The sequence below is a fragment of the Dromaius novaehollandiae genome, chromosome 31, assembly GCF_036370855.1.
Source record: "Dromaius novaehollandiae isolate bDroNov1 chromosome 31, bDroNov1.hap1, whole genome shotgun sequence".
Classification (NCBI taxonomy): Eukaryota; Metazoa; Chordata; class Aves; order Casuariiformes; family Dromaiidae; genus Dromaius; species Dromaius novaehollandiae.
Window position 1 is genome coordinate 1288340 of NC_088129.1, and position 12627 is coordinate 1300966.

The following is a 12627-nucleotide window of genomic DNA, read 5'->3' on the forward strand; positions in this document are numbered from 1 at the left end:
CGTGGCTGCGAGGAAGCCACAGCGCGGCCCCAGAGCTCAGCTCACGCTCTTGCAGGCTCCCTGAGAGCTGTGCTTGCAGCGCAGTTTCCCTCGTGCCCCTGCCCATGGGACGGCAGCAGAGCTTACCCAAGCACACCACGCCGGCATCTTCGCCATGGTTGCAGTTATGCTCTCCCCAGGGCCCGGCCCTGCACGCGGACAGGGCATTCTCGCTCCCCGTGCAGTTGACGTTGTCCAGCCAGATGCGCCCAGTGCCTGGCCCAAAGTGCGCCGAGCCGGGGGCGGATGTGGCCTCCCCGCAGCCCAGCTGCCGGCACACCACCGCAGCGTTGTCCAGGTTCCAGAGGTCGTCGCACACCGTGCCCCACTCCTGGCCGTGCTGCACCTCCACTCGCCCAGCACAGCCACTGGGGCCATTTACCAGGCGCAGGCGAGCCGGCTCGGCTGTTCCTGCAAATGCCAACGTGCCCAGCACCGCCGTGGGGACACATCCTCAGGGCTCGGCACACCCACATCTCCCCCTGCAAAGCCCTAGGCACTCGGGCTGGAAGGCTATTGGAGAGCTGCCTTGCTGGCTGCAAGCTGCCCCGCTGGGCCGATGTGCTGGGGCAAAGCGGGAAGGCCGAGAGCATCTTTCTGACCCGGGGAGCTCTGTCCTGCTTCTGCTCCATGCCCACAAGCATGGTGTAAAGGCAGGCAGACAACGGCCCGAGCAGCCTGCCTGGGAAAGGCACACCTTTCCCTTGCGCTCCTGCTCTCCATCCCAGGGCATCCGTGTGTCTGGGCGGAGGCCCCAGCACAGACTCCTTTGGCTGCAAGGCCAGGACACGGGGGCGCTGAGCACACCACCACTGCCTCTTCCCGGGACTCGGTGCGGGCACCTGCTGGCCGTGGCCCTGCTCTGGCAGAGGCCAGCACCCACCCCCGAGCACAGAGCGGCCCCCAAGCCGCAGCCTCAGACCCAAGGCCAAAGGCAGCTGAGCGGAGGGTAGCGCAGCTGAGCCGCTGCCCACCTGCAGGCACACCAGTGCTGCAGCCCTGCAAAGCCCCAGCCCTCGGCACACACGCTGCTCCCAGCCCGCCCCGCAAAGCTCCTGTCCTCGCCCAGTGCAGCAGCCTGGACCATGCCCCAGGCGGCTGCAGCCAGCGCTGGCCCTGCTGACACCGCACACAAGGCCGGCGGGAAACGGCCCTGCTTCCAACGCCCAAGTGCTTCTGCCTCCTCTCTTGGCCACCATTTCCAAGCAGCCTTTCCCCGCCTGCAAGCTGCCTCCTTGGGCAGCCAGCGGGACACGGAGAAGGGGCCGAGCTGGTGAACGAGCTGACAAGCTGCCCACGTCGCCCTGGGCCTGCACGCTGCCCTCGCCTTGCAGAGCCCAGCGTAGCACTGTGCGCTGGGAGCAGGGCTGGCTCTCTGCCTCTCAGGGCTGCACACCCCAACGCAGGGCACAAGCCCACTTCTTGCACTCCCTGACCTGTGCCCCCAGCCCAGACCATCATCGTGCAGGATTGACAGGGAAACGTGCCATGGTGCTGCGAACCAGTCCCCACCCACACGCAGCACCCTGATCCTACCGTCTCCAACACCCACCCAATGCAACAGAGCCCCGAGTGCTAGCTGAGACCCAGCCCACGTTACCTGAGCACACCACACCAGCGTCTTCTCCGTGGTTGCAGTTATGCTCTCCCCAGGGCTTGGCTTCACACGTGGACAGGGCGTCCTCCGTGCCCACGCAGTTCACGTCATCCAGCCAGATTTGTCCCGATGCTCGCCCAAAGTGCGCCGAGCCGGGGGCGGACAGCGCTGTCCCGCAGCCCAGCTGCCGGCACACCACTCGCGCCTCCTCGAGACCCCAGCTGTCATCGCAGACGCTGCCCCAGCGCTCCTCGTGCAGCACCTCCACTCTCCCCGAGCAGCGCCCGGAGCCGTTGACCAGGCGGAGCACAGACGGCTCTGCAGTGGCAAAGGAGAGAAACCCCCCAGTGCATACACACGCCCGGAGAGCTGCAGGCTTCCTTGCTTTACGCCCTGGGACGCAGGCGGCAATGGCCTGTGTGGCTGCAGTTGAGAGCCCGCCCCAGCCTCGGGGTGCCGCTGGGGACCTGTCAGCGTGGCTGCGAGGAAGCCACAGCGCGGCCCCAGAGCTCAGCTCACGCTCTTGCAGGCTCCCTGAGAGCTGTGCTTGCAGCGCAGTTTCCCTCGTGCCCCTGCCCATGGGACGGCAGCAGAGCTTACCCAAGCACACCACGCCGGCATCTTCGCCATGGTTGCAGTTATGCTCTCCCCAGGGCCCGGCCCTGCACGCGGACAGGACATTCTCGCTCCCCGTGCAGTTGACGTTGTCCAGCCAGATGCGCCCAGTGCCTGGCCCAAAGTGCGCCGAGCCGGGGGCGGATGTGGCCTCCCCGCAGCCCAGCTGCCGGCACACCACCGCAGCGTTGTCCAGGTTCCAGAGGTCGTCGCACACCGTGCCCCACTCCTGGCCGTGCTGCACCTCCACTCGCCCAGCACAGCCACTGGGGCCATTTACCAGGCGCAGGCGAGCCGGCTCGGCTGTTCCTGCAAATGCCAACGTGCCCAGCACCGCCGTGGGGACACATCCTCAGGGCTCGGCACAGCCACATCTCCCCCTGCAAAGCCCTAGGCACTCGGGCTGGAAGGCTATTGGAGAGCTGCCTTGCTGGCTGCAAGCTGCCCCGCTGGGCCGATGTGCTGGGGCAAAGCGGGAAGGCCGAGAGCATCTTTCTGACCCGGGGAGCTCTGTCCTGCTTCTGCTCCATGCCCACAAGCATGGTGTAAAGGCAGGCAGACAACGGCCCGAGCAGCCTGCCTGGGAAAGGCACACCTTTCCCTTGCGCTCCTGCTCTCCATCCCAGGGCATCCGTGTGTCTGGGCGGAGGCCCCAGCACAGACTCCTTTGGCTGCAAGGCCAGGACACGGGGGCGCTGAGCACACCACCACTGCCTCTTCCCGGGACTCGGTGCGGGCACCTGCTGGCCATGGCCCTGCTCTGGCAGAGGCCAGCACCCACCCCCGAGCACAGAGCGGCCCCCAAGCCGCAGCCTCAGACCCAAGGCCAAAGGCAGCTGAGCGGAGGGTAGCGCAGCTGAGCCGCTGCCCACCTGCAGGCACACCAGTGCTGCAGCCCTGCAAAGCCCCAGCCCTCGGCACACACGCTGCTCCCAGCCCGCCCCGCAAAGCTCCTGTCCTCGCCCAGTGCAGCAGCCTGGACCATGCCCCAGGCGGCTGCAGCCAGCGCTGGCCCTGCTGACACCGCACACAAGGCCGGCGGGAAACGGCCCTGCTTCCAACGCCCAAGTGCTTCTGCCTCCTCTCTTGGCCACCATTTCCAAGCAGCCTTTCCCCGCCTGCAAGCTGCCTCCTTGGGCAGCCAGCGGGACACGGAGAAGGGGCCGAGCTGGTGAACGAGCTGACAAGCTGCCCACGTCGCCCTGGGCCTGCACGCTGCCCTCGCCTTGGAGAGCCCAGCGTAGCACTGTGCGCTGGGAGCAGGGCTGGCTCTCTGCCTCTCAGGGCTGCACACCCCAACGCAGGGCACAAGCCCACTTCTTGCACTCCCTGACCTGTGCCCCCAGCCCAGACCATCATCGTGCAGGATTGACAGGGAAACGTGCCATGGTGCTGCGAACCAGTCCCCACCCACACGCAGCACCCTGATCCTACCGTCTCCAACACCCACCCAATGCAACAGAGCCCCGAGTGCTAGCTGAGACCCAGCCCGCGTTACCTGAGCACACCACACCAGCGTCTTCTCCGTGGTTGCAGTTATGCTCTCCCCAGGGCTTGGCTTCACACGTGGACAGGGCGTCCTCCGTGCCCACGCAGTTCACGTCATCCAGCCAGATTTGTCCCGATGCTCGCCCAAAGTGCGCCGAGCCGGGGGCGGACAGCGCTGTCCCGCAGCCCAGCTGCCGGCACACCACTCGCGCCTCCTCGAGACCCCAGCTGTCATCGCAGACGCTGCCCCAGCGCTCCTCGTGCAGCACCTCCACTCTCCCCGAGCAGCGCCCGGAGCCGTTGACCAGGCGGAGCACAGACGGCTCTGCAGTGGCAAAGGAGAGAAACCCCCCAGTGCATACACACGCCCGGAGAGCTGCAGGCTTCCTTGCTTTACGCCCTGGGACGCAGGCGGCAATGGCCTGTGTGGCTGCAGTTGAGAGCCCGCCCCAGCCTCGGGGTGCCGCTGGGGACCTGTCAGCGTGGCTGCGAGGAAGCCACAGCGCGGCCCCAGAGCTCAGCTCACGCTCTTGCAGGCTCCCTGAGAGCTGTGCTTGCAGCGCAGTTTCCCTCGTGCCCCTGCCCATGGGACGGCAGCAGAGCTTACCCAAGCACACCACGCCGGCATCTTCGCCATGGTTGCAGTTATGCTCTCCCCAGGGCCCGGCCCTGCACGCGGACAGGGCATTCTCGCTCCCCGTGCAGTTGACGTTGTCCAGCCAGATGCGCCCAGTGCCTGGCCCAAAGTGCGCCGAGCCGGGGGCGGATGTGGCCTCCCCGCAGCCCAGCTGCCGGCACACCACCGCAGCGTTGTCCAGGTTCCAGAGGTCGTCGCACACCGTGCCCCACTCCTGGCCGTGCTGCACCTCCACTCGCCCAGCACAGCCACTGGGGCCATTTACCAGGCGCAGGCGAGCCGGCTCGGCTGTTCCTGCAAATGCCAACGTGCCCAGCACCGCCGTGGGGACACATCCTCAGGGCTCGGCACACCCACATCTCCCCCTGCAAAGCCCTAGGCACTCGGGCTGGAAGGCTATTGGAGAGCTGCCTTGCTGGCTGCAAGCTGCCCCGCTGGGCCGATGTGCTGGGGCAAAGCGGGAAGGCCGAGAGCATCTTTCTGACCCGGGGAGCTCTGTCCTGCTTCTGCTCCATGCCCACAAGCATGGTGTAAAGGCAGGCAGACAACGGCCCGAGCAGCCTGCCTGGGAAAGGCACACCTTTCCCTTGCGCTCCTGCTCTCCATCCCAGGGCATCCGTGTGTCTGGGCGGAGGCCCCAGCACAGACTCCTTTGGCTGCAAGGCCAGGACATGGGGGCGCTGAGCACACCACCACTGCCTCTTCCCGGGACTCGGTGCGGGCACCTGCTGGCCATGGCCCTGCTCTGGCAGAGGCCAGCACCCACCCCCGAGCACAGAGCGGCCCCCAAGCCGCAGCCTCAGACCCAAGGCCAAAGGCAGCTGAGCGGAGGGTAGCGCAGCTGAGCCGCTGCCCACCTGCAGGCACACCAGTGCTGCAGCCCTGCAAAGCCCCAGCCCTCGGCACACACGCTGCTCCCAGCCTGCCCCGCAAAGCTCCTGTCCTCGCCCAGTGCAGCAGCCTGGACCATGCCCCAGGCGGCTGCAGCCAGCGCTGGCCCTGCTGACACCGCACACAAGGCCGGCGGGAAACGGCCCTGCTTCCAACGCCCAAGTGCTTCTGCCTCCTCTCTTGGCCACCATTTCCAAGCAGCCTTTCCCCGCCTGCAAGCTGCCTCCTTGGGCAGCCAGCGGGACACGGAGAAGGGGCCGAGCTGGTGAACGAGCTGACAAGCTGCCCACGTCGCCCTGGGCCTGCACGCTGCCCTCGCCTTGCAGAGCCCAGCGTAGCACTGTGCGCTGGGAGCAGGGCTGGCTCTCTGCCTCTCAGGGCTGCACACCCCAACGCAGGGCACAAGCCCACTTCTTGCACTCCCTGACCTGTGCCCCCAGCCCAGACCATCATCGTGCAGGATTGACAGGGAAACGTGCCATGGTGCTGCGAACCAGTCCCCACCCACACGCAGCACCCTGATCCTACCGTCTCCAACACCCACCCAATGCAACAGAGCCCCGAGTGCTAGCTGAGACCCAGCCCGCGTTACCTGAGCACACCACACCAGCGTCTTCTCCGTGGTTGCAGTTATGCTCTCCCCAGGGCTTGGCTTCACACGTGGACAGGGCGTCCTCCGTGCCCACGCAGTTCACGTCATCCAGCCAGATTTGTCCCGATGCTCGCCCAAAGTGCGCCGAGCCGGGGGCGGACAGCGCTGTCCCGCAGCCCAGCTGCCGGCACACCACTCGCGCCTCCTCGAGACCCCAGCTGTCATCGCAGACGCTGCCCCAGCGCTCCTCGTGCAGCACCTCCACTCTCCCCGAGCAGCGCCCGGAGCCGTTGACCAGGCGGAGCACAGACGGCTCTGCAGTGGCAAAGGAGAGAAACCCCCCCAGTGCATACACACGCCCGGAGAGCTGCAGGCTTCCTTGCTTTACGCCCTGGGACGCAGGCGGCAATGGCCTGTGTGGCTGCAGTTGAGAGCCCGCCCCAGCCTCGGGGTGCCGCTGGGGACCTGTCAGCGTGGCTGCGAGGAAGCCACAGCGCGGCCCCAGAGCTCAGCTCACGCTCTTGCAGGCTCCCTGAGAGCTGTGCTTGCAGCGCAGTTTCCCTCGTGCCCCTGCCCATGGGACGGCAGCAGAGCTTACCCAAGCACACCACGCCAGCATCTTCGCCATGGTTGCAGTTATGCTCTCCCCAGGGCCCGGCCCTGCACGCGGACAGGGCATTCTCGCTCCCCGTGCAGTTGACGTTGTCCAGCCAGATGCGCCCAGTGCCTGGCCCAAAGTGCGCCGAGCCGGGGGCGGATGTGGCCTCCCCGCAGCCCAGCTGCCGGCACACCACCGCAGCGTTGTCCAGGTTCCAGAGGTCGTCGCACACCGTGCCCCACTCCTGGCCGTGCTGCACCTCCACTCGCCCAGCACAGCCACTGGGGCCATTTATCAGGCGCAGGCGAGCCGGCTCGGCTGTTCCTGCAAATGCCAACGTGCCCAGCACCGCCGTGGGGACACATCCTCAGGGCTCGGCACAGCCACATCTCCCCCTGCAAAGCCCTAGGCACTCGGGCTGGAAGGCTATTGGAGAGCTGCCTTGCTGGCTGCAAGCTGCCCCGCTGGGCCGATGTGCTGGGGCAAAGCGGGAAGGCCGAGAGCATCTTTCTGACCCGGGGAGCTCTGTCCTGCTTCTGCTCCATGCCCACAAGCATGGTGTAAAGGCAGGCAGACAACGGCCCGAGCAGCCTGCCTGGGAAAGGCACACCTTTCCCTTGCGCTCCTGCTCTCCATCCCAGGGCATCCGTGTGTCTGGGCGGAGGCCCCAGCACAGACTCCTTTGGCTGCAAGGCCAGGACACGGGGGCGCTGAGCACACCACCACTGCCTCTTCCCGGGACTCGGTGCGGGCACCTGCTGGCCATGGCCCTGCTCTGGCAGAGGCCAGCACCCACCCCCGAGCACAGAGCGGCCCCCAAGCCGCAGCCTCAGACCCAAGGCCAAAGGCAGCTGAGCGGAGGGTAGCGCAGCTGAGCCGCTGCCCACCTGCAGGCACACCAGTGCTGCAGCCCTGCAAAGCCCCAGCCCTCGGCACACACGCTGCTCCCAGCCCGCCCCGCAAAGCTCCTGTCCTCACCCAGTGCAGCAGCCTGGACCATGCCCCAGGCGGCTGCAGCCAGCGCTGGCCCTGCTGACACCGCACACAAGGCCGGCGGGAAACGGCCCTGCTTCCAACGCCCAAGTGCTTCTGCCTCCTCTCTTGGCCACCATTTCCAAGCAGCCTTTCCCCGCCTGCAAGCTGCCTCCTTGGGCAGCCAGCGGGACACGGAGAAGGGGCCGAGCTGGTGAACGAGCTGACAAGCTGCCCACGTCGCCCTGGGCCTGCACGCTGCCCTCGCCTTGGAGAGCCCAGCGTAGCACTGTGCGCTGGGAGCAGGGCTGGCTCTCTGCCTCTCAGGGCTGCACACCCCAACGCAGGGCACAAGCCCACTTCTTGCACTCCCTGACCTGTGCCCCCAGCCCAGACCATCATCGTGCAGGATTGACAGGGAAACGTGCCATGGTGCTGCGAACCAGTCCCCACCCACACGCAGCACCCTGATCCTACCGTCTCCAACACCCACCCAATGCAACAGAGCCCCGAGTGCTAGCTGAGACCCAGCCCACGTTACCTGAGCACACCACACCAGCGTCTTCTCCGTGGTTGCAGTTATGCTCTCCCCAGGGCCCGGCCCTGCACGCGGACAGGGCATTCTCGCTCCCCGTGCAGTTGACGTTATCCAGCCAGATGCGCCCAGTGCCTGGCCCAAAGTGCGCCGAGCCGGGGGCGGATGTGGCCTCCCCGCAGCCCAGCTGCCGGCACACCACCGCAGCGTTGTCCAGGTTCCAGAGGTCGTCGCACACCGTGCCCCACTCCTGGCCGTGCTGCACCTCCACTCGCCCAGCACAGCCACTGGGGCCATTTACCAGGCGCAGGCGAGCCGGCTCGGCTGTTCCTGCAAATGCCAACGTGCCCAGCACCGCCGTGGGGACACATCCTCAGGGCTCGGCACAGCCACATCTCCCCCTGCAAAGCCCTAGGCACTCGGGCTGGAAGGCTATTGGAGAGCTGCCTTGCTGGCTGCAAGCTGCCCCGCTGGGCCGATGTGCTGGGGCAAAGCGGGAAGGCCGAGAGCATCTTTCTGACCCGGGGAGCTCTGTCCTGCTTCTGCTCCGTGCCCACAAGCATGGTGTAAAGGCAGGCAGACAACGGCCCGAGCAGCCTGCCTGGGAAAGGCACACCTTTCCCTTGCGCTCCTGCTCTCCATCCCAGGGCATCCGTGTGTCTGGGCGGAGGCCCCAGCACAGACTCCTTTGGCTGCAAGGCCAGGACACGGGGGCGCTGAGCACACCACCACTGCCTCTTCCCGGGACTCGGTGCGGGCACCTGCTGGCCATGGCCCTGCTCTGGCAGAGGCCAGCACCCACCCCCGAGCACAGAGCGGCCCCCAAGCCGCAGCCTCAGACCCAAGGCCAAAGGCAGCTGAGCGGAGGGTAGCGCAGCTGAGCCGCTGCCCACCTGCAGGCACACCAGTGCTGCAGCCCTGCAAAGCCCCAGCCCTCGGCACACACGCTGCTCCCAGCCCGCCCCGCAAAGCTCCTGTCCTCGCCCAGTGCAGCAGCCTGGACCATGCCCCAGGCGGCTGCAGCCAGCGCTGGCCCTGCTGACACCGCACACAAGGCCGGCGGGAAACGGCCCTGCTTCCAACGCCCAAGTGCTTCTGCCTCCTCTCTTGGCCACCATTTCCAAGCAGCCTTTCCCCGCCTGCAAGCTGCCTCCTTGGGCAGCCAGCGGGACACGGAGAAGGGGCCGAGCTGGTGAACGAGCTGACAGGCTGCCCACGTCGCCCTGGGCCTGCACGCTGCCCTCGCCTTGGAGAGCCCAGCGTAGCACTGTGCGCTGGGAGCAGGGCTGGCTCACTGCCTCTCAGGGCTGCACACCCCAACGCAGGGCACAAGCCCACTTCTTGCACTCCCTGACCTGTGCCCCCAGCCCAGACCATCATCGTGCAGGAATGACAGGGAAACGTGCCATGGTGCTGCGAACCAGTCCCCACCCACACGCAGCACCCTGATCCTACCGTCTCCAACGCCCACCCAATGCAACAGAGCCCTGACTGCTAGCTGAGACCCAGCCCGCGTTACCTGAGCACACCACACCAGCGTCTTCTCCGTGGTTGCAGTTATGCTCTCCCCAGGGCTTGGCTTCACACGTGGACAGGGCGTCCTCCGTGCCCACGCAGTTCACGTCATCCAGCCAGATTTGTCCCGATGCTCGCCCAAAGTGCGCCGAGCCGGGGGCGGACAGCGCTGTCCCGCAGCCCAGCTGCCGGCACACCACTCGCGCCTCCTCGAGACCCCAGCTGTCATCGCAGACGCTGCCCCAGCGCTCCTCGTGCAGCACCTCCACTCTCCCCGAGCAGCGCCCGGAGCCGTTGACCAGGCGGAGCACAGACGGCTCTGCAGTGGCAAAGGAGAGAAACCCCCCAGTGCATACACACGCCCGGAGAGCTGCAGGCTTCCTTGCTTTACGCCCTGGGACGCAGGCGGCAATGGCCTGTGTGGCTGCAGTTGAGAGCCCGCCCCACCCTCGGGGTGCCGCTGGGGACCTGTCAGCGTGGCTGCGAGGAAGCCACAGCGCGGCCCCAGAGCTCAGCTCACGCTCTTGCAGGCTCCCTGAGAGCTGTGCTTGCAGCGCAGTTTCCCTCGTGCCCCTGCCCATGGGACGGCAGCAGAGCTTACCCAAGCACACCACGCCGGCATCTTCGCCATGGTTGCAGTTATGCTCTCCCCAGGGCCCGGCCCTGCACGCGGACAGGGCATTCTCGCTCCCCGTGCAGTTGACGTTATCCAGCCAGATGCGCCCGGTGCCTGGCCCAAAGTGCGCCGAGCCGGGGGCGGATGTGGCCTCCCCGCAGCCCAGCTGCCGGCACACCACCGCAGCGTTGTCCAGGTTCCAGAGGTCGTCGCACACCGTGCCCCACTCCTGGCCGTGCTGCACCTCCACTCGCCCAGCACAGCCACTGGGGCCATTTACCAGGCGCAGGCGAGCCGGCTCGGCTGTTCCTGCAAATGCCAACGTGCCCAGCACCGCCGTGGGGACACATCCTCAGGGCTCGGCACACCCACATCTCCCCCTGCAAAGCCCTAGGCACTCGGGCTGGAAGGCTATTGGAGAGCTGCCTTGCTGGCTGCAAGCTGCCCCGCTGGGCCGATGTGCTGGGGCAAAGCGGGAAGGCCGAGAGCATCTTTCTGACCCGGGGAGCTCTGTCCTGCTTCTGCTCCATGCCCACAAGCATGGTGTAAAGGCAGGCAGACAACGGCCCGAGCAGCCTGCCTGGGAAAGGCACACCTTTCCCTTGCGCTCCTGCTCTCCATCCCAGGGCATCCGTGTGTCTGGGCGGAGGCCCCAGCACAGACTCCTTTGGCTGCAAGGCCAGGACACGGGGGCGCTGAGCACACCACCACTGCCTCTTCCCGGGACTCGGTGCGGGCACCTGCTGGCCATGGCCCTGCTCTGGCAGAGGCCAGCACCCACCCCCGAGCACAGAGCGGCCCCCAAGCCGCAGCCTCAGACCCAAGGCCAAAGGCAGCTGAGCGGAGGGTAGCGCAGCTGAGCCGCTGCCCACCTGCAGGCACACCAGTGCTGCAGCCCTGCAAAGCCCCAGCCCTCGGCACACACGCTGCTCCCAGCCCGCCCCGCAAAGCTCCTGTCCTCGCCCAGTGCAGCAGCCTGGACCATGCCCCAGGCGGCTGCAGCCAGCGCTGGCCCTGCTGACACCGCACACAAGGCCGGCGGGAAACGGCCCTGCTTCCAACGCCCAAGTGCTTCTGCCTCCTCTCTTGGCCACCATTTCCAAGCAGCCTTTCCCCGCCTGCAAGCTGCCTCCTTGGGCAGCCAGCGGGACACGGAGAAGGGGCCGAGCTGGTGAACGAGCTGACAAGCTGCCCACGTCGCCCTGGGCCTGCACGCTGCCCTCGCCTTGCAGAGCCCAGCGTAGCACTGTGTGCTGGGAGCAGGGCTCACTGGTGGTTCCACCCTGGGATAAATGCCCAGAAACATCATGGGTTCTTCATCCATGAGAATGTCAGAGGTTCAGCTGGGTGAATCCACAGCCTGCTTGATATAGTGCTAGAGATAATTTTGTTGCAAAGGGCAAGGACGATAGGACATCTCCAGGGACCTTTCCCACCAAAATGCCCTGTTTCTTGGCTGCTGCCTAGTCTGGGAGTGCCTGACAACAGCTAGGTTGTTAAGAAGTGACTGCATGAGCTTTATTCTGCTACTCACAGTGAATCACACACAATCCAAAAAACAAACTTGTGCTCTACCCTCTGCATTGCCCCATCCTACAGACTTGGAGGGCATTAGTGTGTGTTTGTCCGCTCATCACTAGCAATACTGACCTGCCACCAGCAGTCCTTGGAAGAAAGCTGCAAGGAAAGAAAGGCAAGCTGTAAGGTCCTACCAGCACCCTTATATCCCACCAATATGTCTCTTCCCAGCTGCTGCTCTCCAGCCAGGACAACCCCTGTTGCTGTCCTACCTGCAGACCAGGCCTCTTCAAACCTCCCCCTGAGACCACCAGGATGAAATCAAAGCTTCACACACTGATCCCCGCCAGTAGCTCAGGCTTTTCTTATTGCATATGCCCTGATACTGGCAATTAAATAACTTCAGAAATGATAAGCGAAGGGTAGAGGCTATTGGCTTGTACAATTGACTAGAACTGCTGTTTGTACAGAGGACACAGGTCTAAATGTAGCTGTAGGGTGAAGAAAAGTCTTCACGTCCTCCGAAACCCAAGAATAACCACAGAAGTTCCTGCTCCAACACACCTGATACTCCCCTTTCCACAACCAGCTGCAGGACCTCAGTCTAAAGGACTCCCAGTATCCTCCCTGGACATTTGGTGTAATGTGCCCTGGAGGCCCTGTGGGAAACTGGAAGGGAAGCTGAAAGAGAGAGAAAAAGCCACTCACCCCACAGCCCTGCCAAGAGGACAAGGATCTTTGTGGTTCTGGATCCTGCACAGACAGCCAAGCAGCCCCTACTGCTGTTGCAGACCATGCAGGGGCCATGCTCTGGCCCACCTGGAGGCTGCATGGCTGGGAGGGGACAGATGATCCTGGGGAGAGGCTCAAGCTGTGCTCATTGTCACGGTCATGACTAGGGAGAGCAGAGAGGTCAAGAAGGGTGGGAGCAGGATATAAAGGAAAGCTCTCCCGGCTCTGGGCCCGCCCAGACACTGACTCCACCTCTTCATCAGCCTGTCCTTGGTGTCCCCA

At 65.5% G+C, this 12627-nt stretch overlaps 2 protein-coding genes across 4 annotated transcripts in view; one reads left to right on the top strand and one right to left on the bottom strand.

The window, feature by feature from the left end:
- The window catches only part of LOC112993749 (deleted in malignant brain tumors 1 protein-like), a 231267-nt gene that overhangs the window by 138835 nt on the left and 79805 nt on the right, over positions 1 to 12627 (top strand). The gene's annotated exons all lie outside the window — the stretch shown is intronic.
- The window catches only part of LOC112995596 (deleted in malignant brain tumors 1 protein-like), a 58842-nt gene that overhangs the window by 15375 nt on the left and 30840 nt on the right, over positions 1 to 12627 (bottom strand). For 2 of the 3 annotated variants that reach the window (XM_064499560.1, XM_064499559.1), the window contains 10 exons: positions 10081 to 10404; positions 9484 to 9798; positions 7971 to 8294; positions 6458 to 6781; positions 5860 to 6174; positions 4347 to 4670; positions 3750 to 4064; positions 2237 to 2560; positions 1640 to 1954; positions 127 to 450 (listed from right to left, as the gene is read on the bottom strand). In XM_064499560.1, coding sequence (XP_064355630.1) covers positions 127 to 450; positions 1640 to 1954; positions 2237 to 2560; positions 3750 to 4064; positions 4347 to 4670; positions 5860 to 6174; positions 6458 to 6781; positions 7971 to 8294; positions 9484 to 9798; positions 10081 to 10404 — 3204 coding nt within the window. Of the gene's footprint in view, positions 1 to 126; positions 451 to 1639; positions 1955 to 2236; positions 2561 to 3749; positions 4065 to 4346; positions 4671 to 5859; positions 6175 to 6457; positions 6782 to 7970; positions 8295 to 9483; positions 9799 to 10080; positions 10405 to 11745; positions 11773 to 12321; positions 12507 to 12627 lie in introns of those variants that run through there. The other variant, XM_064499561.1, reaches the window with a different exon arrangement.